Raw genomic sequence first — 24902 nt, forward strand, 5'->3', positions numbered from 1 at the left:
ACTACTCAAGTAACTGCTAAACTATTTCTTTAGTTGACCAGTGAAGCCAAACATTTTTTTTCGAGTTGACCGGTGATGGCCAGATATTTTTTCTAGTTTACCATTGGTGGCCAAACATTTTTTTTCTAGTTGACCAGCGATGGCCAAACATTTTTTTCTAGTTGACCAGTGATGGCCAGATATTTTTTATAGTTGACCAGTGGTGGCCAGATATTTTTTCTAGTTGACCAGTGGTGGCCAGATATTTTTTCTAGTTGACCAGCGATGGCCAAACATTTTTTTCTAGTTGACCAGTGGTGGCCAGATATTTTTTCTAGTTGACCAGTGGTGGCCAGATATTTTTTCTAGTTGACCAGTGGTGGCCAGATATTTTTTCTAGTTGACCAGTGGTGGCCAGATATTTTTTCTAACTGACCAGTGGTGGCCAGATATTTTTTCTAGTTGACCAGTGGTGGCCAGATATTTTTTCTAACTGACCAGTGAACAAACACTGCTACAGTTCGATACACGAGCTTTCGCCACTTCGTTCAGTTTATCTTCCAAACTTTTATCTTTAGGGGGGGGGGGGACTTGATATTTTCGGGGGAGGGGACGGACTACATTTTCCGGGGGTCGGACACTGGTAAAAGTATGTTTTCCATATAAATTCCATTTCATTTATGGCTGGGGGACGGTAGACTTTCCTCGAGGGGGGGGGGAGATGGGGCGAAAAGATGCCTGGAAGAAACTCTGACCTTGATCAAGAGATACGTGATATTTCCAGTATGGTAGAAATCGTGCCGTGACGGACGTGGACTCAGGCATTTGAATTGAATGTTAAATACCACCCTAGCCCCCTCTCACACCCCTCCCCATCTGACAACATTTGAATAGAATGTTAAATACCACCCTAACCCCCTCTCACACCCCTCCACATCTGACAGCATTTGAATTGAATGTTAAATACCACCCTAGCCCCTCTCACACCCCTCCAAATCTGACAACATTTGAATAGAATGTTAAATACCACCCTAGCCCCCTCTCACACCCCTCCCTACCTACCAGCATTTGAATAGAATGTTAAATACCACCCTAGCCCCCTCTCACACCCCTCCCCATCTGACAACATTTGAATTGAATGTTAAATACCACCCTAGCCCCCTCTCACACCCCTCCCTACCTACCAGCATTTGAATTGAATGTTAAATACCACCCTAGCCCCCTCTCACACCCCTCCAAATCTGACAACATTTGAATTGAATGTTAAATACCACCCTAGCCCCCTCTCAGACCCCTCCCCATCTGACAACATTTGAATTGAATGTTAAATACCACCCTAGCCCCCTCTCACACCCTTCCAAATCTGACAACATTTGAATAGAATGTTAAATACCACCCTAGCCCCCTCTCACACCCCTCCCTACCTACCAGCATTTGAATTGAATGTTAAATACCACCCTAGCCCCCTCTCACACCCCTCCCCAACTGACAGCATTTGAATAGAATGTTAAATACCACCCTAGCCCCCTCTCACACCCCTCCCTACCTACCAGCATTTGAATTGAATGTTAAATACCACCCTAGCCCCCTCTCACACCCCTCCCCAACTGACAGCATTTGAATTGAATGTTAAATACCACCCTAGCCCCCTCTCACACCCCCCCCCAACTGACAGCATTTGAATTGAATGTTAAATACCACCCTAGCCCCCTCTCACACCCCTCCCCATCTGACAACATTTGAATTGAATGTTAAATACCACCCTAGCCCCCTCTCACACCCCTCCAAATCTGACAACATTTGAATAGAATGTTAAATACCACCCTAGCCCCCTCTCACACCCCTCCCTACCTACCAGCATTTGAATTGAATGTTAAATACCACCCTAGCCCCTCTCACACCCCTCCCCAACTGACAGCATTTGAATTGAATGTTAAATACCACCCTAGCCCCCTCTCACACCCCTCCCTACCTACCAGCATTTGAATTGAATGTTAAATACCACCCTAGCCCCCTCTCACACCCCTCCCCAACTGACAGCATTTGAATTGAATGTTAAATACCACCCTAGCCCCCTCTCACACCCCCCCCCCCAACTGACAGCATTTGAATTGAATGTTAAATACCACCCTAGCCCCCTGTCACACCCCTCCCCAACTGACAGCATTTGAATAGAATGTTAAATACCACCCTAGCCCCCTCTCACACCCCTCCACATCTGACAGCATTTGAATTGAATGTTAAATACCACCCTAACCCCCTCTCACACCCCTCCACATCTGACAGCATTTGAATTGAATGTTAAATACCACCCTAGCCCCCTCTCACACCCCTCCACATCTGACAGCATTTGAATTGAATGTTAAATACCACCCTAACCCCCTCTCACACCCCTCCCTACCTACCAGCATTTGAATTGAATGTTAAATACCACCCTAGCCCCCTCTCACACCCCTCCCCAACTGACAGCATTTTAATAGAATGTTAAATACCACCCTAGCCCCCTCTCACACCCCTCCACATCTGACAGCATTTGAATTGAATGTTAAATACCACCCTAACCCCCTCTCACACCCCTCCACATCTGACAGCATTTGAATTGAATGTTAAATACCACCCTAGCCCCCTCTCACACCCCTCCACATCTGACAGCATTTGAATTGAATGTTAAATACCACCCTAACCCCCTCTCACACCCCTCCCTACCTACCAGCATTTGAATTGAATGTTAAATACCACCCTAGCCCCCTCTCACACCCCCCCAACTGACAGCATTTGAATTGAATGTTAAATACCACCCTAGCCCCCTCTCACACCCCTCCCCAACTGACAGCATTTGAATAGAATGTTAAATACCACCCTAGCCCCCTCTCACACCCCTCCACATCTGACAGCATTTGAATTGAATGTTAAATACCACCCTAACCCCCTCTCACACCCCTCCACATCTGACAGCATTTGAATTGAATGTTAAATACCACCCTAACCCCCTCTCACACCCCTCCCTACCTACCAGCATTTGAATTGAATGTTAAATACCACCCTAACCCCCTCTCACACCCCTCCCTACCTACCAGCATTTGAATTGAATGTTAAATACCACCCTAACCCCCTCTCACACCCCTCCACATCTGACAGCATTTGAATTGAATGTTAAATACCACCCTAACCCCCTCTCACACCCCTCCACATCTGACAGCATTTGAATTGAATGTTAAATACCACCCTAACCCCCTCTCACACCCCTCCACATCTGACAGCATTTGAATTGAATGTTAAATACCACCCTAACCCCCTCTCACACCCCTCCCCATCTGACAGCATTTGAATTGAATGTTAAATACCACCCTAACCCCCTCTCACACCCCTCCACATCTGACAACATTTGAATTGAATGTTAAATACCACCCTAACCCCCTCTCACACCCCTCCACATCTGACAACATTTGAATTGAATGTTAAATACCACCCTAACCCCCTCTCACACCCCTCCACATCTGACAACATTTGAATTGAATGTTAAATACCACCCTAGCCCCCTCTCACACCCCTCCACATCTGACAACATTTGAATTGAATGTTAAATACCACCCTAGCCCCCTCTCACACCCCTCCACATCTGACAACATTTGAATTGAATGTTAAATACCACCCTAACCCCCTCTCACACCCCTCCACATCTGACAGCATTTGAATGGAATGTTAAATACCACCCTAGCCCCCTCTCACACCCCTCCACATCTGACAACATTTGAATTGAATGTTAAATACCACCCTAGCCCCCTCTCACACCCCTCCACATCTGACAACATTTGAATTGAATGTTAAATACCACCCTAACCCCCTCTCACACCCCTCCACATCTGACAGCATTTGAATTGAATGTTAAATACCACCCTAACCCCCTCTCACACCCCTCCACATCTGACAGCATTTGAATTGAATGTTAAATACCACCCTAACCCCCTCTCACACCCCTCCACATCTGACAACATTTGAATTGAATGTTAAATACCACCCTAACCCCCTCTCACACCCCTCCACATCTGACAACATTTGAATTGAATGTTAAATACCACCCTAACCCCCTCTCACACCCCTCCCTACCTACCAGCATTTGAATTGAATGTTAAATACCACCCTAACCCCCTCTCACACCCCTCCACATCTGACAACATTTGAATTGAATGTTAAATACCACCCTAACCCCCTCTCACACCCCTCCACATCTGACAGCATTTGAATTGAATGTTAAATACCACCCTAGCCCCCTCTCACACCCCTCCAAATCTGACAACATTTGAATTGAATGTTAAATACCACCCTAGCCCCCTCTCACACCCCTCCACATCTGACAGCATTTGAATTGAATGTTAAATACCACCCTAACCCCCTCTCACACCCCTCCACATCTGACAACATTTGAATTGAATGTTAAATACCACCCTAACCCCCTCTCACACCCCTCCACATCTGACAACATTTGAATTGAATGTTAAATACCACCCTAACCCCCTCTCACACCCCTCCCTACCTACCAGCATTTGAATTGAATGTTAAATACCACCCTAACCCCCTCTCACACCCCTCCACATCTGACAGCATTTGAATTGAATGTTAAATACCACCCTAACCCCCTCTCACACCCCTCCACATCTGACAACATTTGAATTGAATGTTAAATACCACCCTAGCCCCCTCTCACACCCCTCCACATCTGACAACATTTGAATTGAATGTTAAATACCACCCTAACCCCCTCTCACACCCCTCCCTACCTACCAGCATTTGAATTGAATGTTAAATACCACCCTAACCCCCTCTCACACCCCTCCACATCTGACAGCATTTGAATTGAATGTTAAATACCACCCTAGCCCCCTCTCACACCCCTCCACATCTGACAGCCATTGTGCCGGGGGTAGCTGGTCAATTGACGTCACTCAACCACCCAACGTGTTGGTTCCAGTTCACGTATTGGTATAGGTCACGTGATCATGTCGAACTGGTTGGCACAGGTCCTACACAGGTCCTACACAGGTCCTACACAGGTCCTACACAGGTCCTACACAGGTCCTACACAGGTCCTACACAGGTCCTACACAGGTCCTACACAGGTGCTACACAGGTCCTACCCAGGTCCTACACAGGTCCTACACAGGTGCTACACAGGTCCTACACAGGTCCTACACAGGTCCTACACAGGTCCTACACAGGTCCTACACAGGTCCTACACAGGTGCTACACAGGTCCTACCCAGGTCCTACACAGGTCCTACACAGGTGCTACACAGGTCCTACACAGGTCCTACACAGGTCCTACACAGGTCCTACACAGGCCCTACACAGGTCCTACACAGGTCCTACACAGGTCCTACACAGGTCCTACACAGGTCCTACACAGGCCCTACACAGGTCCTACACAGGTCCTACACAGGTCCTACACAGGTCCTACACAGGTCCTACACAGGTCCTACACAGGTCCTACACAGGTGCTACACAGGTCCTACCCAGGTCCTACACAGGTCCTACACAGGTGCTACACAGGTCCTACACAGGTCCTACACAGGTCCTACACAGGTCCTACACAGGTCCTACACAGGTCCTACACAGGTGCTACACAGGTCCTACCCAGGTCCTACACAGGTCCTACACAGGTGCTACACAGGTCCTACACAGGTCCTACACAGGTCCTACACAGGTCCTACGGTCAAGACTGTCAAGTTACCAAGTTCTGGGCTTAGGCGGGGTGGGAGATTAAACAAGGGTAACAACTGAATGGGCCAAGGACAAATAAGGACAATAAATACACGCCAAGGACACTTTAGATCAATGACTATATAGGTCAAGTAAAGATAAGGGCAACAACTCAATAGGCCAAGGAGAAATTAACAATCAGGGGCAACAACTGCAAAAATCAAAAGAGAAACTAAAATAAGGTCCTTTTGTTTAATAAATAAATAAATAAATAAATAAATATATATATATATATATATATATATATATATATATATATATATATATATATATATATATATATATATATATATATATATATATATATATGGAGGAGTATTGTGAACATTGAATTTCCTGCCTGGCTGGTTTTTCTCGCGCGTAATGACGTTAGCGGGGACCGGATTCCCAAAGGTCGACGCCTAGTCCTAAGGGAGGCTATAAACATAATTAGTTCATCACAACAGTTATCGCTCCATTTCTTGTCACGGTCGGCTAGTCATCAACAGACATCTTGGCAAGATCAGCCCCGGGCCAACACGAGACGTATCGTCACATTTCATCGCGACCAACTCGCCGTAGACCTTGTCAAGCGTCAAATACAGTTGTCAACTTTTCTCTGACCTTTGATGGCGATTGTTCCGTCCTCCACGATTCCCTTCCCCCGAGCGCTAATTGGCCATCTACACACAACAAATGGGCTGTGAGCTGTTGATGTGGGTGTGGGTGTTGTTGATGATGTGGATGGTTGGTGTTGTAGGTTGTGTGTTGTTGGTGTTGTGGGTTGTGGGTTATTGGTGTTGTGGGTTGTTGATGTTGTTGGTTGTTGGTGTTGTTGGTTGTTGCTGTTGTTGGTGATGTGGGTTGTTGGTGTTGTTGGTGTTGTAGGTGTTGTGGGTTGTTGGTGTTGTAGGTGTTGTGGGTTGTTGGTATTGTGCGTTGTTGGTGTTGTGGTTTGTTGGTGTTGTGTGTTGTTGTTGTAGGTGTTTTGGGTTGTTGGTGTTGTGGGTTATTGGTGTTGAAGGTGTTGTGGGTTGTTGATGTTGTTGGTTGTTGGTGTTGTTGGTTGTTGGTGTGGTGTGTTGGTGATGTTGTGTGTTGTAGGTGTTGTGGGTTGTTGGTGTTGTGGGTTGTTGGTGTTGTGGGTTGTTGGTGTTGGTGTTGTAGGTGTTGTGGGTTGTTGGTGTTGTGGGTTGTTGGTGTTGTGCGTTGTTGGTGTTGTGGTTTGTTGGTGTTGTATGTTGTTGTTGTTGTAGGTGTTTTGGGTTGTTGGTGTTGTGGGTTGTTGGTGTTGAAGGATTTTGTGGGTTGTTGATGTTGTTGGTTGTTGGTGTTGTTGGTTGTTGCTGTTGTTGGTAATGTGGGTTGTTGGTGTTGTAGGTTGTTGGTGTGGTGTGTTGGTGATGTTGTGTGTTGTAGGTGTTGTGGGTTGTTGGTGTTCTGGGTTTTTGGTTTTAAGGGTTGTTGGTATTGTGGGTTATTGGTGTTTTAGGTGTTGTGGGTTGTTGGTGTTGTGGGTTGTTGGTGTTTTAGGTGTTGTGGGTTGTTGGTGTTGTGGGTTGTTGGTGTTGTGGGTTGTTGGTGTTGTAGGTGTTGTGGGTTGTTGGTGTTGTGGGTTGTTGGTGTTGGTGTTGAAGGTGTTGTGGGTAGTTGGTGTTGGTGTTGTTGGTGTTGGTGTTGGTGTTAGTGTTGGGAGTCCCTTTACCTCACCACCAACTGCAGCCAACAACAATTCTACATCTGTGTGTCCTATTTCTCCTAATGATCGTTCTGTCTTACATCTAGCGTGCATTAGTTCCCTCTAACTTAGTTTTGTCTGACGTCTAGAGTGTGTTAGCTCCATTAACCTAGTTTTGTCTGACCTCTAGAGTGTGTTAGCTCCCTTTAACCTAGTTTTGTCTGACCTCTAGCGTGTGTTAGCTCCATTAACCTAGTTTTGTCTGACCTCTAGCGTGTGTTAGCTCCATTAACCTAGTTTTGTCTGACCTCTAGAGTTTGTTAGCTCCCTTTACCTAGTTTTGTCTGACCTCTAGAGTGTTTCTAGTCTGACCTCTAAAGCGTGTTATCTCCCCTAGACCTACTCAGTCCTGTTTGAAGGGGACATCATGCTCACACCAGAAGAAGCAGAAAAATTTCTGACCCCAACAAGAAGCAGACATAAAAGAAAAATTACAGCAGAAGAAGACAAAAGATGGCCGCTTCCCATACCCTACAGATTTAACGACAATCCAAAATATTTTCTCAGTAAGTCTGGCCACGGTATTTGTCTTTTGTATGTGTCAAATTAAAAAAAAAACATACGGTATGAAAATGTTACAGTTAGATCGATTTCTGTCACATGTTGAAATTTTGAACCCTAAAGATTCAACGGAAAAAGCTGTGATTGAATCAGCCATCAAAGAGTTAAGTTCACTGACGTGTATCTCATTTCTAGAGGTCAACTCGTCCCATCCCAACAAACCGATTCTAGACTTCCGTAAGGATGCTGGGTAAGTAGGTCATCGTGTCACAAACAACAGGTCATCGTGTCACATACAACAGGTCATCGTGTCACATACAACAGGTCATCGTGTCACATACAACAGGTCATCGTGTCACATACAATAGGTAATCGTGTCATATACAACAGGTCATCGTCTCAACATGTCATCACCACATAGACTCCAAATTTTCTACCTGAATTTGCTTCCATAGACTGTGTCCAACCAAGAACAACAATCAGTACTGCAGCGAATGTTTATTTTCTTACCTGGATGGGTTGCTGTCCAAGCAACTTCACCTGCCCGGGTTCCAAACTCGGCACCCCAAAATATATGATACAACATACTTTATGATACAACATACTTTATGATACAACATACTTTATGATACAACATACTTTATGATACAACATACTTTATGGTAACATTTGATCGCCTAAAACTTTTCTTACTTCTAAAAACATGCTTTTGAAAAGACGTCTGTTTCGAGATTACTAAATCAAACTCTGGGAGATAAATTATAAAAATTCTCAAACATTTGGGTATGTCATTTCTATAAGGGAGGCAACTGAAAAGATATAACGCGAATATTACGGTCATAATTATTTCCCTTCCAAGGTGCTGGTCATACGTAGGGCGTGAAAAAACTTTCCAATTTCAAGAACTTTCAACTTCAAAAGGTTGTTTTGAGGTGAGTCTCACAAGAGCTTTCAACTTCAAAAGGTTGTTTTGAGGTGAGTCTCAAAAGAACTTTCAACTTCAAAAGGTTGTTTTGAGGTGAGTCTCACAAGAACTTTCAACTTCAAAAGGTTGTTTTGAGGTGAGTCTCACAAGAACTTTCAACTTCAAAAGGTTGTTTTGAGGTGAGTCTCACAAGAACTTTCAACTTCAAAAGGTTGTTTTGAGGTGAGTCTCACAAGAACTTTCAACTTCAAAAGGTTGTTTTGAGGTGAGTCTCACAAGAACTTTCAACTTCAAAAGGTTGTTTTGAGGTGAGTCTCACAAGAACTTTCAACTTGAAAAGGTTGTTTTGAGGTGAGTCTCACAAGAACTTTCAACTTCAAAAGGTTGTTTTGAGGTGAGTCTCACAAGAACTTTCAACTTCAAAAGGTTGTTTTGAGGTGAGTCTCACAAGAACTGTCAACTTCAAAAGGTTGTTTTGAGGTGAGTCTCAAAAGAACTTTCAACTTCAAAAGGTTGTTTTGAGGTGAGTCTCACAAGAACTTTCAACTTCAAAAGGTTGTTTTGAGGTGAGTCTCACAAGAACTTTCAACTTCAAAAGGTTGTTTTGAGGTGAGTCTCACAAGAACTTTCAACTTCAAAAGGTTGTTTTGAGGTGAGTCTCACAAGAACTTTCAACTTCAAAAGGTTGTTTTGAGGTGAGTCTCACAAGAACTTTCAACTTCAAAAGGTTGTTTTGAGGTGAGTCTCACAAGAACTTTCAACTTCAAAAGGTTGTTTTGAGGTGAGTCTCACAAGAACTTTCAACTTCAAAAGGTTGTTTTGAGGTGAGTCTCACAAGAACTTTCAACTTGAAAAGGTTGTTTTGAGGTGAGTCTCACAAGAACTTTCAACTTCAAAAGGTTGTTTTGAGGTGAGTCTCACAAGAACTTTCAACTTCAAAAGGTTGTTTTGAGGTGAGTCTCACAAGAACTGTCAACTTCAAAAGGTTGTTTTGAGGTGAGTCTCAAAAGAACTTTCAACTTCAAAAGGTTGTTTTGAGGTGAGTCTCACAAGAACTTTCAACTTCAAAAGGTTGTTTTGAGGTGAGTCTCACAAGAACTTTCAACTTCAAAAGGTTGTTTTGAGGTGAGTCTCACAAGAACTTTCAACTTCAAAAGGTTGTTTTGAGGTGAGTCTCACAAGAACTTTCAACTTCAAAAGGTTGTTTTGAGGTGAGTCTCACAAGAACTTTCAACTTCAAAAGGTTGTTTTGAGGTGAGTCTCACAAGAACTTTCAACTTCAAAAGGTTGTTTTGAGGTGAGTCTCACAAGAACTTTCAACTTCAAAAGGTTGTTTTGAGGTGAGTCTCACAAGAACTTTCAACTTCAAAAGGTTGTTTTGAGGTGAGTCTCACAAGAACTGTCAAATTCAAAATGTTGTTTTGAGGTGAGTCTCACGAGAACTTTCAATTTCAAAAGGTTTTTTTGAGGTGAGTCTCACAAGAACTGTCAACTTCAAAAGGTACTCAATAAGTGTTTTTTTCCTGCTTCAAAATATTTCCCTCCATAAAACGTTTACCTCTGACAGAAAGGTAAATTAAATGTTTCCCTCTGACAGAAAGGTAAATAAAATGTTTCTCTCTGACAGAAAGGTAAATAAAATGTTTCCCTCTGACAGAAAGGTAAATAAAATGTTTCCCTCTGACAGAAAGGTAAATAAAATGTTTCCCTCTGACAGAAAGGTACACTACTACACGAACTAGGACACGCCATCGGCTTTTGGCACGAACAGTCACGGCCAGACCGGGATGGTTACGTCATATATCTAGAAGAAAATGTCAAGCGTGGAGAAGAATTTAATTTTAAACGTGTGAGTTACCTCTCATTTAAACCGGATGGTTATCTATCTTTTAAACCGGAGAGTTATCTCGCTTCTAAACTACCTGATGTCTTCTCTTTACGGCGATGTGCGAATTGAACTGACTCAGTTTCATGAGCTATTTACATCTAAGTACACATAAAAAGACATTTAGCTTTATCGAAGTTTATTTCTCTTTTACTACCTCCTCCATCGCCCCACCATTCCTTAGTCCTGTTCTCAATCTGTTCCATAAATGAGCTCCGTATTTTACGCAGGTTTTTTTTTAAATTTATTCTTTCTTACACTTTGATCTCTTTGATCTCATATAACACTTGTTTGGTGTGTGTGTGTGTGTGTAAGATCTTTAGCTCCTCTTTAATGTATATGTAACATCAAACTTTATTATCTAAGTTATGAGAAACAATATCATTCATATCTAGCTACTGATTCATGTGTAAGATATGTCTAACCACTTATTCATATGTAAGATATGTCTAACCACTTATTCATGTATAAGATCGAACTGTCTAACCACTGATCCATGTGTAAGATCGAACTGTCTAACCACTGATTCATGTGTAAGATCGAACTGTCTAACCACTTATCCATGTGTAAGATCTGTCTAACCACTTATTCATGTGTAAGATCGAACTGTCTAACCACTGATTCATGTGTAAGATCGAACTGTCTAACCGCTGATTCATGTGTAAGATCTGCCTTACCTCTTCTATCAACAGGAGAACTGGGGTGATATTGATAACATCGGCGTCCCTTATGACGTAGCATCCATCATGCACTACGGATCCACTGTGAGCATCGTTAGCTTTTTAATAATACACACTGCCCAAAATTATATTTTGATGAGCACATTTTGAATCCATGCACCAAAATGTATTCGGTAAGCTACTCAACAAAAGACATAGGCCTACGCTTTACGTCCACAAACACCAACATTGAACTGTTTAACGTGTATTGAACTACTCACTACTTTCTTGGATACAAAACATACATTCCAAATGATATTCAAAGTATTAAACTAAAATAAAACAGCGTCTAATATGCCCTGAACCCTAACACACCCAGCGAATTTAGTTGCAGTTTGACTGAACCCCAACAAACCCAGAGACTTAACTGAACCCCAACAAACCCACAAAACTTTACTGAACCCAACAAACACAAAACTTAACTGAACCCCAACAAACACAAAACTTAACTGAACCCCTACAAACACACAAAACTTTACTGAACCCAACAAACCCAGAGACTTTAATGAGTTTGAGCCGCCAGACATGAATCAACATCAGATTTCAGCAGCTTGGCTTAAAGTTAATCCGGCCTAAGATTTTATTTCTGTCATCTAAACTACGTCGATATTTTCTATTTTATTTCTGTCAACTAAACTACGACGATATTTTCTATTTTATTTATGTCATCTAAACTACGTCGATATTTTCTATTTTATTTCTGTCAACTAAACTACGACGATATTTTCCATTTTATTTCTGTCATCTAAACTACGTCGATATTTTCCCTTTTATTTCTGCGAATTAAACTGCGTCGATATTTTCCATTTTATTTCTGTCAACTAAACTACGTCGATATTTTCTATTTTATTTCTGTCAACTAAACTACGACGATATTTTCTATTTTATTTATGTCATCTAAACTACGTCGATATTTTCCATTTTATTTCTGTCAACTAAACTACGACGATATTTTCTATTTTATTTATGTCATCTAAACTACGTCGATATTTTCCATTTTATTTCTGTCAACTAAACTACGACGATATTTTCTATTTTATTTATGTCATCTAAACTACGTCGATATTTTCCATTTTATTTCTGTCAACTAAACTATGACGATATTTTCTATTTTATTTATGTCATCTAAACTACGTCGATATTTTCCATTTTATTTCTGTCAACTAAACTATGCCGATATTTTCCAGTTTTTCTCCCAGAACGGTCAGGTGACCTTACAGACAAGAGATCCTCTACTACAGAGGAACTTGGGTCAAAGGGAGGCTATGTCATTCTTTGATGTCAAGTTAGCGAACCTGGCTTATTGTAAAGGTTAGGGAGATTTCTTGAAGATATCATATTTTTAAATAAAACAAAACATCTCTAAATAAAGTGCGGCTACATAATTTTAATATAAATTAATAAGTGCGTTACTATAGTACATTTACACATAAAAAAATATAAGTATCTATGACAATATCTTGGGATTAATGTCGGACTGCCAGAAAAAAATGTAACACATTACATGAATGTCCGACTGACGTAAAATATTTTGATACATTGTTTAGTTAGATGAATGTCCGCCTGACGTAAAATATTTTGACACATTGTTGAGATGAATGTCCGACTAACGTAAAAGTAAAATATTTTGACACGTTGGTTAGATGAATGTCCGACTAACGTAAAATATTTTGACACGTTGTTTAGATGAATGTCCGACTGACGTAAAATATTTTGACACGTTTTTCAGATGAATGTCCGACTCACGTAAAATAGTTTGACACGTTGTTTAGATGAATGTCCGACTGACGTAAAATATTTTGACACGTTGTTTAGATGAATGTCCGACTGACGTAAAATATTTCGACACTTTAGATGAATGTCCGACTGACGTAAAATATTTTGACACGTTGTTTAGATGAATGTCCGACTGACGTAAAATATTTCGGCACTTTAGATGAATGTCCGACTGACGTAAAATATTTTGACACGTTGTTTAGATGAATGTCCGACTGACGTAAAATATTTTGACACATTGTTGAGATGAATGTCCGACTGACGTAAAATAGTTTGACACGTTGTTGAGATGAATGTCCGACTGACGTAAAATAGTTTGACACGTTGTTTAGATGAATGTCCGACTAACGTAAAATATTTTGTCACATTGTTTAGATGAATGTCCGACTGACGTAAAATATTTTGACACATTGTTTAGATGAATGTCCGACTAACGTAAAATATTTTGACACATTGTTTAGATGAATGTCCGACTGACGTAAAATATTTTCACACATTGTTGAGATGAATGTCCGACTAACGTAAAATAGTTTGACATATTGTTTACATGAATGTCCGACTGACGTAAAATATTTTGACACGTTGTTTAGATGAATGTCCGACTGACGTAAAATAGTTTGACACATTGTTTAGATGAATGTCCGACTGACGTAAAATAGTTTGACATATTGTTTACATGAATGTCCGACTGACGTAAAATAGTTTGACACGTTGTTGAGATGAATGTCCGACTAACGTAAAATATTTTGACACGTTGTTGAGATGAATGTCCGACTGACGTAAAATAGTTTGACACGTTGTTTAGATGAATGTCCGACTAACGTAAAATAGTTTGACACATTGTTTAGATGAATGTCCGACGGCGACCTTCACCTGCCTCCACGACGGCTACCCTGACCCCAAAGACTGCAGCCGGTGTCGCTGTCCGGATGGTCTGAGCGGATCAGTGTGCCAATACGCCGCTCCTGCTGTTGGTGAGTACATCATTAATCTCATCATTAATGGCATCATTAATGTCATCATTAGTTAGCCAGTAGTTTCATGTTAGTATTTACATCCATAATAAGCTAGTTCATCCATGTTAGTATGTCCTTATTAATCAGCCAATGCATATATATCATCACTAATTAAGCACTGCATTCATGTAAATAGTTAGATCAACAACCAACACGTACATTGCTCAATCTACTAAAACCTCTATTTGTATGGCGGCTGCTAAAGTTTGTACCGTTTTGTTAACGTACGTAACGTGCACAGGTTCAAGCTGTGGCGGGCCTCTGTTTGTGGAGGACGGAGCCAAATACACCATCAAGTCTCCGGGCTTTCCGTGGGCTTACATGGACGGGATACAGTGTAACTGGCTGCTTCAGGTGGGCATCTACCAACTCACAACGTCAGCGTTTGTCTCAGGAATTAGTTGTGATTTTTTTTTTGTCTCTAAGACAGTGTGATTAAAGTTTTAGCACGCGTGGTACGCAAATAGTTGTAATATGAATATATAGAGAGACATGAAATATAATTTTATTTTCTTGATTGGATTTTTTCCAGACTAAACCAGGTATGCGCATCCATCTGGACGTCAAGCCTGAGAACTTCTTACGTCACCTGGACTGTCCCACGTCCAATGTTTCAGTCTGCAGCGATTATCTGGAGATAAAATATAATCTAAGCTTCGGATTTAGTGGCGCCAGGTAACTAAATCTACCTGCTACAGTGGCGCTAGGTAACTAAATCTACCTGGTACAGTGGTGCTAGGTAACTAAATCTACCTGCTACAGTGGTGCTAGGTAACTAAATCTACCTGGTACAGTGGTGCTAGGTAACTAAATCTACCTGGTACAGTGGTGCTAGGTAACTAAATCTACCTGGTACAGTGGCGCTAAGTAACTAAATCTAAATGGTACAGTGGCGCTAGATAAAGAAATGTACCTAAATACAGAAGTCATTTACGTTATTAAAGGTTCTACATGTTTGTATGACAGGATTCATGAAATTATGTATTGTCTCGTAGGTTTTGCTGCGGTCTACCACCCAATGACGTCATCGTCAGCAGCGGTAACTCCATGTTGGTTTTGTTTCGAACAACTCAGAATGGGATAGGTGGCTTCAGTGCTGAGGTGTACGCAGGTAAGCTGGACTGGACCTACTGACTCAGTGCTGTACGCAGGTAAGCTGGACTGGACCTAGTCACTCAGTGCTGTACGCAGGTAAGCTGGACTGGACATACTGACTCAGTGATGTACGCAGGTAAGCTGGACTGGACCTACTGACTAGTGTTGTACGCAGGTAAGCTGGACTGGACCTACTGACTCAGTGCTGTACGCAGGTAAGCTGGACTGGACCTACTGACTCAGTGCTGAGGTGTACGCAGGTAAGCTGGACTGGACCTACTGACTCAGTGCTGTACGCAGGTAAGCTGGACTGGACCTACTGACTCAGTGCTGTACGCAGGTAAGCTGGACTGGACCTACTGACTCAGTGCTGAGGTGTACGCAGGTAAGCTGGACTGGACCTACTAACTCAGTGCTGTACGCAGGTAAGCTGGACTGGACATACTGACTCAGTGCTGATGTGTACGCAGGTAAGCTGGACTGGACCTACTGACTCAGTGATGTACGCAGGTAAGCTGGACTGGACCTACTGACTAGTGTTGTACGCAGGTAAGCTGGACTGGACCTACTGACTCAGTGCTGTACGCAGGTAAGCTGGACTGGACCTACTGACTCAGTGCTGAGGTGTACGCAGGTAAGCTGGACTGGACCTACTAACTCAGTGCTGTACGCAGGTAAGCTGGACTTGACCTACTGACTCAGTGCTGAGGTGTACGCAGGTAAGCTGGACTGGACCTACTGACTCAGTGCTGTACGCAGGTAAGCTGGACTGGACCTACTAACTCAGTGCTGTACGCAGGTAAGCTGGACTGGACATACTGACTCAGTGATGTACGCAGGTAAGCTGGACTGGACCTACTGACTAGTGTTGTACGCAGGTAAGCTGGACTGGACCTACTGACTCAGTGCTGTACGCAGGTAAGCTGGACTGGACCTACTGACTCAGTGCTGAGGTGTACGCAGGTAAGCTGGACTGGACCTACTAACTCAGTGCTGTACGCAGGTAAGCTGGACTTGACCTACTGACTCAGTGCTGAGGTGTACGCAGGTAAGCTGGACTGGACCTACTGACTCAGTGCTGTACGCAGGTAAGCTGGACTGGACCTACTGACTCAGTGCTGTACGCAGGTAAGCTGGACTGGACCTACTGACTCAGTGCTGAGGTGTACGCAGGTAAGCTGGACTGGACCTACTGACACAGTGCTGTACGCAGGTAAGCTGGACTGGACCTCCTGACTCAGTGCTGTACGCAGGTAAGTTGGACTGGACATACTGACTCAAAGCTGTACGCAGGTAAGCTGGACTGGACATACTGACTCAGTGCTGTACGCAGGTAAGCTGGACTGGACCTAGTCACTCAGTGCTGAGGTGTACGCAGGTAAGCTGGACTGGACATACTGACTCAGTGCTGTACGCAGGTAAGCTGGACTGGACCTAGTCACTCAGTGCTGAGGTGTACGCAGGTAAGCTGGACTGGACCTACTGACTCAGTGCTGTACGCAGGTAAGCTGGACTGGACCTACTGACTAAGTGCTGAGGTGTACGCAGGTAAGTTGGACTGGACCTAGTCACTTAGTGCTGAGGTGTACGCAGGTAAGCTGGACTGGACATACTGACTCAGTGCTGTACGCAGGTAAGCTGGACTGGACCTACTGACTCAGTGCTGTACGCAGGTAAGCTGGACTGGACCTACTGACTCAGTGCTGTACGCAGGTAAGCTGGACTGGACATACTGACTCAGTGATGTACGCAGGTAAGCTGGACTGGACCTAGTCACTCAGTGCTGTACGCAGGTAAGCTGGACTGGACCTACTGACTCAGTGCTGAGGTGTACGCAGGTAAGCTGGACTGGACCTACTGACTAAGTGCTGAGGTGTACGCAGGTAAGCTGGACTGGACCTACTGACTAAGTGCTGAGGTGTACGCAGGTAAGCTGGACTGGACCTACTGATTCCGTGCTGAGGTGTACGCAGGTAAGCTGGACTGGACCTACTGATTCCGTGCTGATGTGTACGCAGGTAAGCTGGACTGGACCTACTAACTCAGTGCTGTACGCAGGTAAGCTGGACTGGACCTACTAACTCAGTGCTGTACGCAGGTAAGCTGGACTGGACCTACTGACTAAGTGCTGAGCTGTACGCAGGTAAGTTGGACTGGACCTAGTAACTTAGTGCTGAGGTGTACGCAGGTAAGTTGGACTGGACCTACTAACTCAGTGCTGTACGCAGGTAAGCTGGACTGGACCTACTGACTCAGTGCTGTACGCAGGTAAGCTGGACTGGACCTACTGACTCAGTGCTGAACGCAGGTGAGCTGGACTGGACATACTGACTCAGTGCTGAGGTGTACGCAGATAAGCTGGACTGGACCTACTGACTCAGTGCTGTACGCAGGTAAGCTGGACTGGACCTACTGACTCAGTGCTGTACGCAGGTAAGCTGGACTGGACCTACTGACTCAGTGCTGTACGCAGGTAAGCTGGACTGGACATACTGACTTAGTGCTGTACGCAGGTAAGCTGGACTGGACCTACTGACTCAGTGCTGATGTGTACGCAGGTAAGCTGGACTGGACCTACTGACTCAGTGCTGTACACAGGTAAGCTGGACTGGACCTACTGACTCAGTGCTGATGTGTACGCAGGTAAGCTGGACTGGACCTACTGACTCAGTGCTGTACGCAGGTAAGCTGGACTGGACATACTGACTCAGTGCTGATGTGTACGCAGGTAAGCTGGACTGGACCTACTGACTCAGTGCTGTACGAAGGTAAGCTGGACTCGACCTACTGACTCAGTGCTGTACGCAGGTAAGCTGGACTGGACCTACTGACTCAGTGCTGATGTGTACGCAGGTAAGCTGGACTGGACCTACTGACTCAGTGCTGTACGCAGGTAAGCTGGACTGGACCTACTGACTCAGTGCTGTACGCAGGTAAGCTGGACTGGACCTAGTCACTCAGTGATAAAGTATACAAACAGGGGTGGACACACATAAAAAATAACAGGCGAAGAATCCCTGGGTAAATTTAACTGTTGGCAATAATATTGGTTTATTAAACTAGCTCTAAATCAAGCATTATAAGAACCTACTCGAGCAGGCACTACCAGCTCTGGCGAATCCATGATATCTTTCTTCAACAAGTTTCTTGATTTTATTCTGGAACATATTTTCCTTCAACAAGTTTCTTGATTTTATTCTGGAACATATTTTCCTTCAACAAGTTTCTTGATTTTATTCTGGAACATATTTTCCTTCAACAAGTTCTTAATTTTATTCCGGAACATATTTTCCTTCAACAAGTTTCTTGATTTTATTCTGGAACATATTTTCATTCAAGAAGTTTCTTGATTTTATTCTGGAACATATTTTCCTTCAACAAGTTTCTTGATTTTTTTCCGGAACATATTTTCCTTCAACAAGTTTCTTGATTTTATTCTGGAACATATTTTCATTCAAGAAGTTTCTTGATTTTATTCTGGAACATATTTTCCTTCAACAAGTTTCTTGATTTTTTTCTGGAACATATTTTCCTTCAACAAGTTTCTTGATTTTATTCTGGAACATATTTTCCTTCAACAAGTTTCTTGATTTTATTCTGGAACATATTTTCCTTCAACAAGTTTCTTGATTTTTTTCTGGAATATATTTTCCTTCAACAAGTTTCTTGATTTTATTCTGGAACATATTTTCCTTCAACAAGTTTCTTGATTTTATTCTGAAACATATTTTCATTCAACAAGTTTCTTGATTTTATTCTGGAACATATTTTCCTTCAAGAAGTTTCTTGATTTTATTCTGGAACATATTTTCCTTCAAGAAGTTTCTTGATTTTATTCTGGAACATATTTTCTTTCCAAAAGTTTCTTGATTTTATTCTGGAACATATTTTCCTTCAACAAGTTTCTTGATTTTATTCTGGAACATATTTTCCTTCAACAAGTTTCTTGATTTTATTCTGGAACAGAAGCGTGCGGCGGCTGTTCTGACTCTAACGAGGCCCAGAAACCCTGTCACATGACCCAGATTGTCTCGTGCAAGCAGGAGTGGTACAAGATGGAGTACATACCCTGCCCAGTCTACAGCCCGCCCACTTACGCCTGTAACAAATATTTGTAAGTTAAATGTGTACCTGTATCACCCTGCCCAGTCTACAGCCCGCCAACTTACGCCTGTAACAAATATTTGTAAGTTAAATGTGTACCTGTATCACCCTGCCCAGTCTACAGCCCCCCAACTTACGCCTGTAACAAATATTTGTAAGTTAAATGTGTACCTGTATCACCCTGCCCAGTCTACAGCCCGCCAACTTACGCCTGTAACAAATATTTGTAAGTTAAATGTGTACCTGTATCACCCTGCCCAGTCTACAGCCCGCCAACTTACGCCTGTAACAAATATTTGTAAGTTAAATGTGTACCTGTATCACCCTGCCCAGTCTACAGCCCGCCCACTTACGCCTGTAACAAATATTTGTAAGTTAAATGTGTACCTGTATCACCCTGCCCAGTCTACAGCCCGCCAACTTACGCCTGTAACAAATATTTGTAAGTTAAATGTGTACCTGTATCACCCTGCCCAGTCTACAGCCCGCCCACTTACGCCTGTAACAAATATTTGTAAGTTAAATGTGTACCTGTATCACCCTGCCCAGTCTACAGCCCGCCAACTTACGCCTGTAACAAATATTTGTAAGTTAAATGTGTACCTGTATCACCCTGCCCAGTCTACAGCCCGCCCACTTACGCCTGTAACAAATATTTGTAAGTTAAATGTGTACCTGTATCACCCTGCCCAGTCTACAGCCCGCCCACTTACGCCTGTAACAAATATTTGTAAGTTAAATGTGTACCTGTATCACCCTGCCCAGTCTACAGCCCGCCAACTTACGCCTGTAACAAATATTTGTAAGTTAAATGTGTACCTGTATCACCCTGCCCAGTCTACAGCCCGCCAACTTACGCCTGTAACAAATATTTGTAAGTTAAATGTGTACCTGTATCACCCTGCCCAGTCTACAGCCCGCCAACTTACGCCTGTAACAAATATTTGTAAGTTAAATGTGTACCTGTATCACCCTGCCCAGTCTACAGCCCGCCAACTTACGCCTGTAACAAATATTTGTAAGTTAAATGTGTACCTGTATCACCCTGCCCAGTCTACAGCCCGCCCACATACGCCTGTAACAAATATTTGTAAGTTAAATGTGTACCTGTATCACCCTGCCCAGTCTACAGCCCGCCAACTTACGCCTGTAACAAATATTTGTAAGTTAAATGTGTACCTGTATCACCCTGCCCAGTCTACAGCCCCCCAACTTACGCCTGTAACAAATATTTGTAAGTTAAATGTGTACCTGTATCACCCTGCCCAGTCTACAGCCCGCCAACTTACGCCTGTAACAAATATTTGTAAGTTAAATGTGTACCTGTATCACCCTGCCCAGTCTACAGCCCGCCAACTTACGCCTGTAACAAATATTTGTAAGTTAAATGTGTACCTGTATCACCCTGCCCAGTCTACAGCCCGCCAACTTACGCCTGTAACAAATATTTGTAAGTTAAATGTGTACCTGTATCACCCTGCCCAGTCTACAGCCCGCCAACTTACGCCTGTAACAAATATTTGTAAGTTAAATGTGTACCTGTATCACCCTGCCCAGTCTACAGCCCGCCCACATACGCCTGTAACAAATATTTGTAAGTTAAATGTGTACCTGTATCACCCTGCCCAGTCTACAGCCCGCCAACTTACGCATGTAACAAATATTTGTAAGTTAAATGTGTACCTGTATCACCCTGCCCAGTCTACAGCCCGCCAACTTACGCCTGTAACAAATATTTGTAAGTTAAATGTACTTCAGTGTTTCTTCCAGACTTTTTTCTCCGGGGGGGCACTTGAAATCTTCGGGGGGGCGGTAAACTTTCTTCGGGGGGGCGGACACTGTTAAAAGTATATATTTTCTATATAAATTATATAAATTTCATTTAGTTCGGGGGGGCGGTAAAAAATTTTCGGGGGGGCTTCGCCCCCCCCCCCCCCCCCCCGAAGAGATGACTGGAAGAAACTCTGATGTACTTGTATCACCATGTCAAATAAAATTAACAAAACAAATTGCCTAAATCTAGTATAAATGCACAGCTATAAAACAGCATCACATAAAGAAAGACCTTCAGATCTAAGCCCCTATATGATGAACAATAACTTTAAAACTAATTGGATTTTTAAAGATGTTATTTCTGTTATGTTCTAAACATTGGTAAAAAGATGTCTACCAGTTGTATCTATGACTGGTTCTAAAAGAAGAGCATTGTAGTGAAATCTGAAAAATTTACAATTTAAAAAATCTAAATCAATAGAAATGGGACGGCGTGGCCTAACGATAGACTGCTAGCCCGAGAGTCTCGTGTTCGAATCCGAGTTCAAGTTAGTAGAACTTCCCTTAGTCCACCCAGCTCTGATGGGTACCTAACTGACGTAAAGGAAACAAAGGCGGCTGGGCATGGTGCTAACCACGCTATCCCTTTAAATGCCGAAGTCTCTGACGCAGATGAACTCTACTTCATCTGCCCTATGTGTATTGGGCACGATTAAGATGAAAAGAATGGAACAACAATTTGAATAAGTTCGTTGTTATTGTATTTTTCATGTCTATGGTGATACTACTAGCTAAGTGATTCTAGATCTACAGGTGACTTGGTAGTGGTGTTTATTGAATTTCCCCCAACTATTTTTATAAAATACTTGACAACATATTTTGTCAGACCAATTATTCTATTTTTGTTTCGTGTTTTACTCACAGACCAAGAAAACACTCGCGCTTGAGCACGTGTGAGGTGGAGAAGGAGAGGTGCTGCAAGGGATTTACGCTCAAGGCTGGCCTGTGTGTCCGTGAGTCATCACACAACTACACACACATCACACACACATCACACAACTACACACATCACACGACTACACACATCACACGACTACACACACATCACACAGCAACGCACACATCATACAACTACACACACATCACACACATCACACAACTACACACATAACACAACTACACACCCATCACACAACTACACACACATCACACAACTACACACATAACACAACTACACACCCATCACACAACTACACACACATCACACAACTACACACATCACACTACTACACACACATCGCAAAAATACACCCATCACACAACTACACACACACACACACCACACGACTACACATTCACCAAGTAAATAACACACACATTAAATAACATTCTGGCTTTCACCTCGATATTGAATTGCTTATGTAATGTAAATAGCTAATAGTTCGAATTTAGAAGGTTATCCCTTCATAAAGCATCCATATCGATGTAGGAGGGTAACTGGGACTCGGATTGTATGACAGGCTACACATTTCTTTTCTTCTCCAATTGGTTAGAATTAATTACATAAAAATCGCATTAAACTATACGACCTGTAATCAACCTAGGTGACTGTGTTGTATTAGTTTTCGCTAGCGAATAAAGTGTTCCCCTGGTAGTTAGGAGGGCTGTAAATGTTTGTATCTGACAACAACAATCAAGAGCACTAGCAAAGATAAAGGATTTGATCAGAAACCTGTTCAATTATTTTACGTATAAGTAGAATTGCGATGCGATATTTTTTTTCTTATATTTTACTTTTATGTCAAACATTAAACGGGGAAATAATATGTTGAATGAGAGTTTGACTGAGAATGCTATGTTGCGCCATTATTTCAAGCGTAACTTTTTTTTTACCCCCCAGATGATGACGTGGTAGCTACAACAACGGACGTGTCAGATAGCAACACAACACAACAAACAACGACAAATCAGGTAAGGTTTGCACTTTCGAACCAGACTATCCAGGAGCAGAGGAAGTAGAGTTCCCCTGTTACTTTCACCTCGGCATATGAATTTTGGTCAGCATTACGGCCAGCCGCCTTTATTTTGATTAGCGAGAGTGGCTTTCTAGAATTATTTTAGGAAGAATATATATATATATATATATATATATATATATATATATATATATATATATATATATATATATATATATATATAGATAGATAGATAGATATATATATATATATATATATTTATTTATATATATATATATTTATTTATATATATATATATATATATATATATATATATATATATATATATATATATATATATATATATATATGACCCAGGTGACACAGGAGCCGCCATTGGGCTGGACATCTTGGTCCAGCTGGTCAACTTGTACCGCGTCATGTGGCGGATGTGGCAAGAGAGGGCGCACACGAACCTGTGCCAACAGCTCGCTATGCAGGTCAGTACTGAGTTCTATTCTACCAAATACACTGGGTACAAAACATTTTGAAATTACCCAAATCTTGTAATAAAAGTTTAGCAACCTAAGCAAAGATTAAAATGGTATCATCTGAGAAAAGCCAATGTTTCAGGGGTCAGACTGTAGAAAGTGAAACCCAGGTGTGTAATGTCCAGCCGTGTCCAAACATGCAGGCCTACGCCTGTCCTCAGGTCACTAAAGAAGAATATAATTGTGGCTGGCTCAGGAACTGCACCAGGTGACCTTATATCTATTTCTCTCGCCATCTATTTCTCTCGCCATCTATTTCTCTCTCCATCTATTTCTCTATCCATCTATTTCTCTCTACATCTATTTCTCTCTCCATCTTTTTCTCTCTCCATCTATTTCTCTCTCCATCTATTTCTCTCTGCATCTATTTCTCTCTCCATCTATTTCTCTCTCCATCTATTTTTCTCTGCATCTATTTCTCTCTACATCTATTTCTCTCTGCATCTATTTCTTTCTCCATCTATTTCTCTCTGCATATATTTATCTCTGCATCTATTTCTCTCTGCATCTATTTCTCTCTGCATCTATTTCTCTCTGCATCTATTTCTCTCTCCATCTATTTCTCTCCGCATCTATTTCTGTCTGCATCTATTTCTCTCTCCATCTATTTCTCTCTGCATCTATTTCTCTCTCCATCTATTTCTCTCTGCATCTATTTCTCTCTGCATCTAGTTCTTCCCTTCTGTTGTTCCATTGATTACTTTTAATTTTAGAACTACCTTCGATATCCGAAAGTTCTTAACTCTGTTTCGGTTTCCAAAATAGGACATCTTGAGCATCATTTCATGCAGGCGAACGAATGTTCACATATAATATAGCATCATTTCATATAGGCGAACGAATGTTCACATATAATATAGCATCATTTCATATAGGCGAACGAATGTTCACATATAATATAGCATCATTTCATATAGGCGAACGAATGTTCACATATAATATAGCATCATTTCATATAGGCGAACGAATGTTCACATATAATATAGCATCATTTCATATAGGCGAACGAATGTTCACATCTATAATCTATAATATAACGCTGCTGGTAGTGTGTCAGTCCTTCCTTCCTTCCTTCCTTCCTTCCTTCCGTCATCGCTATAGATTTTGGAACCATAAAAGTAAACATTCGCACCATGCTGTGCTTTTCAGT

At 42.2% G+C, this 24902-nt stretch overlaps 1 protein-coding gene across 1 annotated transcript in view; it reads left to right on the plus strand.

Moving 5' to 3' along the window:
* LOC131927503 (zinc metalloproteinase dpy-31) overlaps nucleotides 1–24902 on the plus strand; it is a 49739-nt gene that overhangs the window by 21280 nt on the left and 3557 nt on the right. Inside the window, exons 3-17 of the mRNA XM_059283188.1 lie at nucleotides 7790–7958; nucleotides 8077–8203; nucleotides 8813–8885; nucleotides 10596–10727; nucleotides 11456–11527; nucleotides 12670–12793; nucleotides 14107–14232; nucleotides 14516–14628; nucleotides 14807–14949; nucleotides 15270–15385; nucleotides 19336–19483; nucleotides 22171–22259; nucleotides 23147–23217; nucleotides 23580–23701; nucleotides 23835–23960. Coding sequence (XP_059139171.1) covers nucleotides 7790–7958; nucleotides 8077–8203; nucleotides 8813–8885; nucleotides 10596–10727; nucleotides 11456–11527; nucleotides 12670–12793; nucleotides 14107–14232; nucleotides 14516–14628; nucleotides 14807–14949; nucleotides 15270–15385; nucleotides 19336–19483; nucleotides 22171–22259; nucleotides 23147–23217; nucleotides 23580–23701; nucleotides 23835–23960 — 1751 coding nt within the window. The remainder of the gene's footprint in view (nucleotides 1–7789; nucleotides 7959–8076; nucleotides 8204–8812; nucleotides 8886–10595; nucleotides 10728–11455; nucleotides 11528–12669; nucleotides 12794–14106; nucleotides 14233–14515; nucleotides 14629–14806; nucleotides 14950–15269; nucleotides 15386–19335; nucleotides 19484–22170; nucleotides 22260–23146; nucleotides 23218–23579; nucleotides 23702–23834; nucleotides 23961–24902) is intronic.

Source organism: Physella acuta, unplaced genomic scaffold (genome assembly GCF_028476545.2).
Source record: "Physella acuta isolate Inbredline_101_S28 unplaced genomic scaffold, ASM2847654v3 ptg000088l, whole genome shotgun sequence".
NCBI lineage: Eukaryota > Metazoa > Mollusca > Gastropoda > Physidae > Physella > Physella acuta.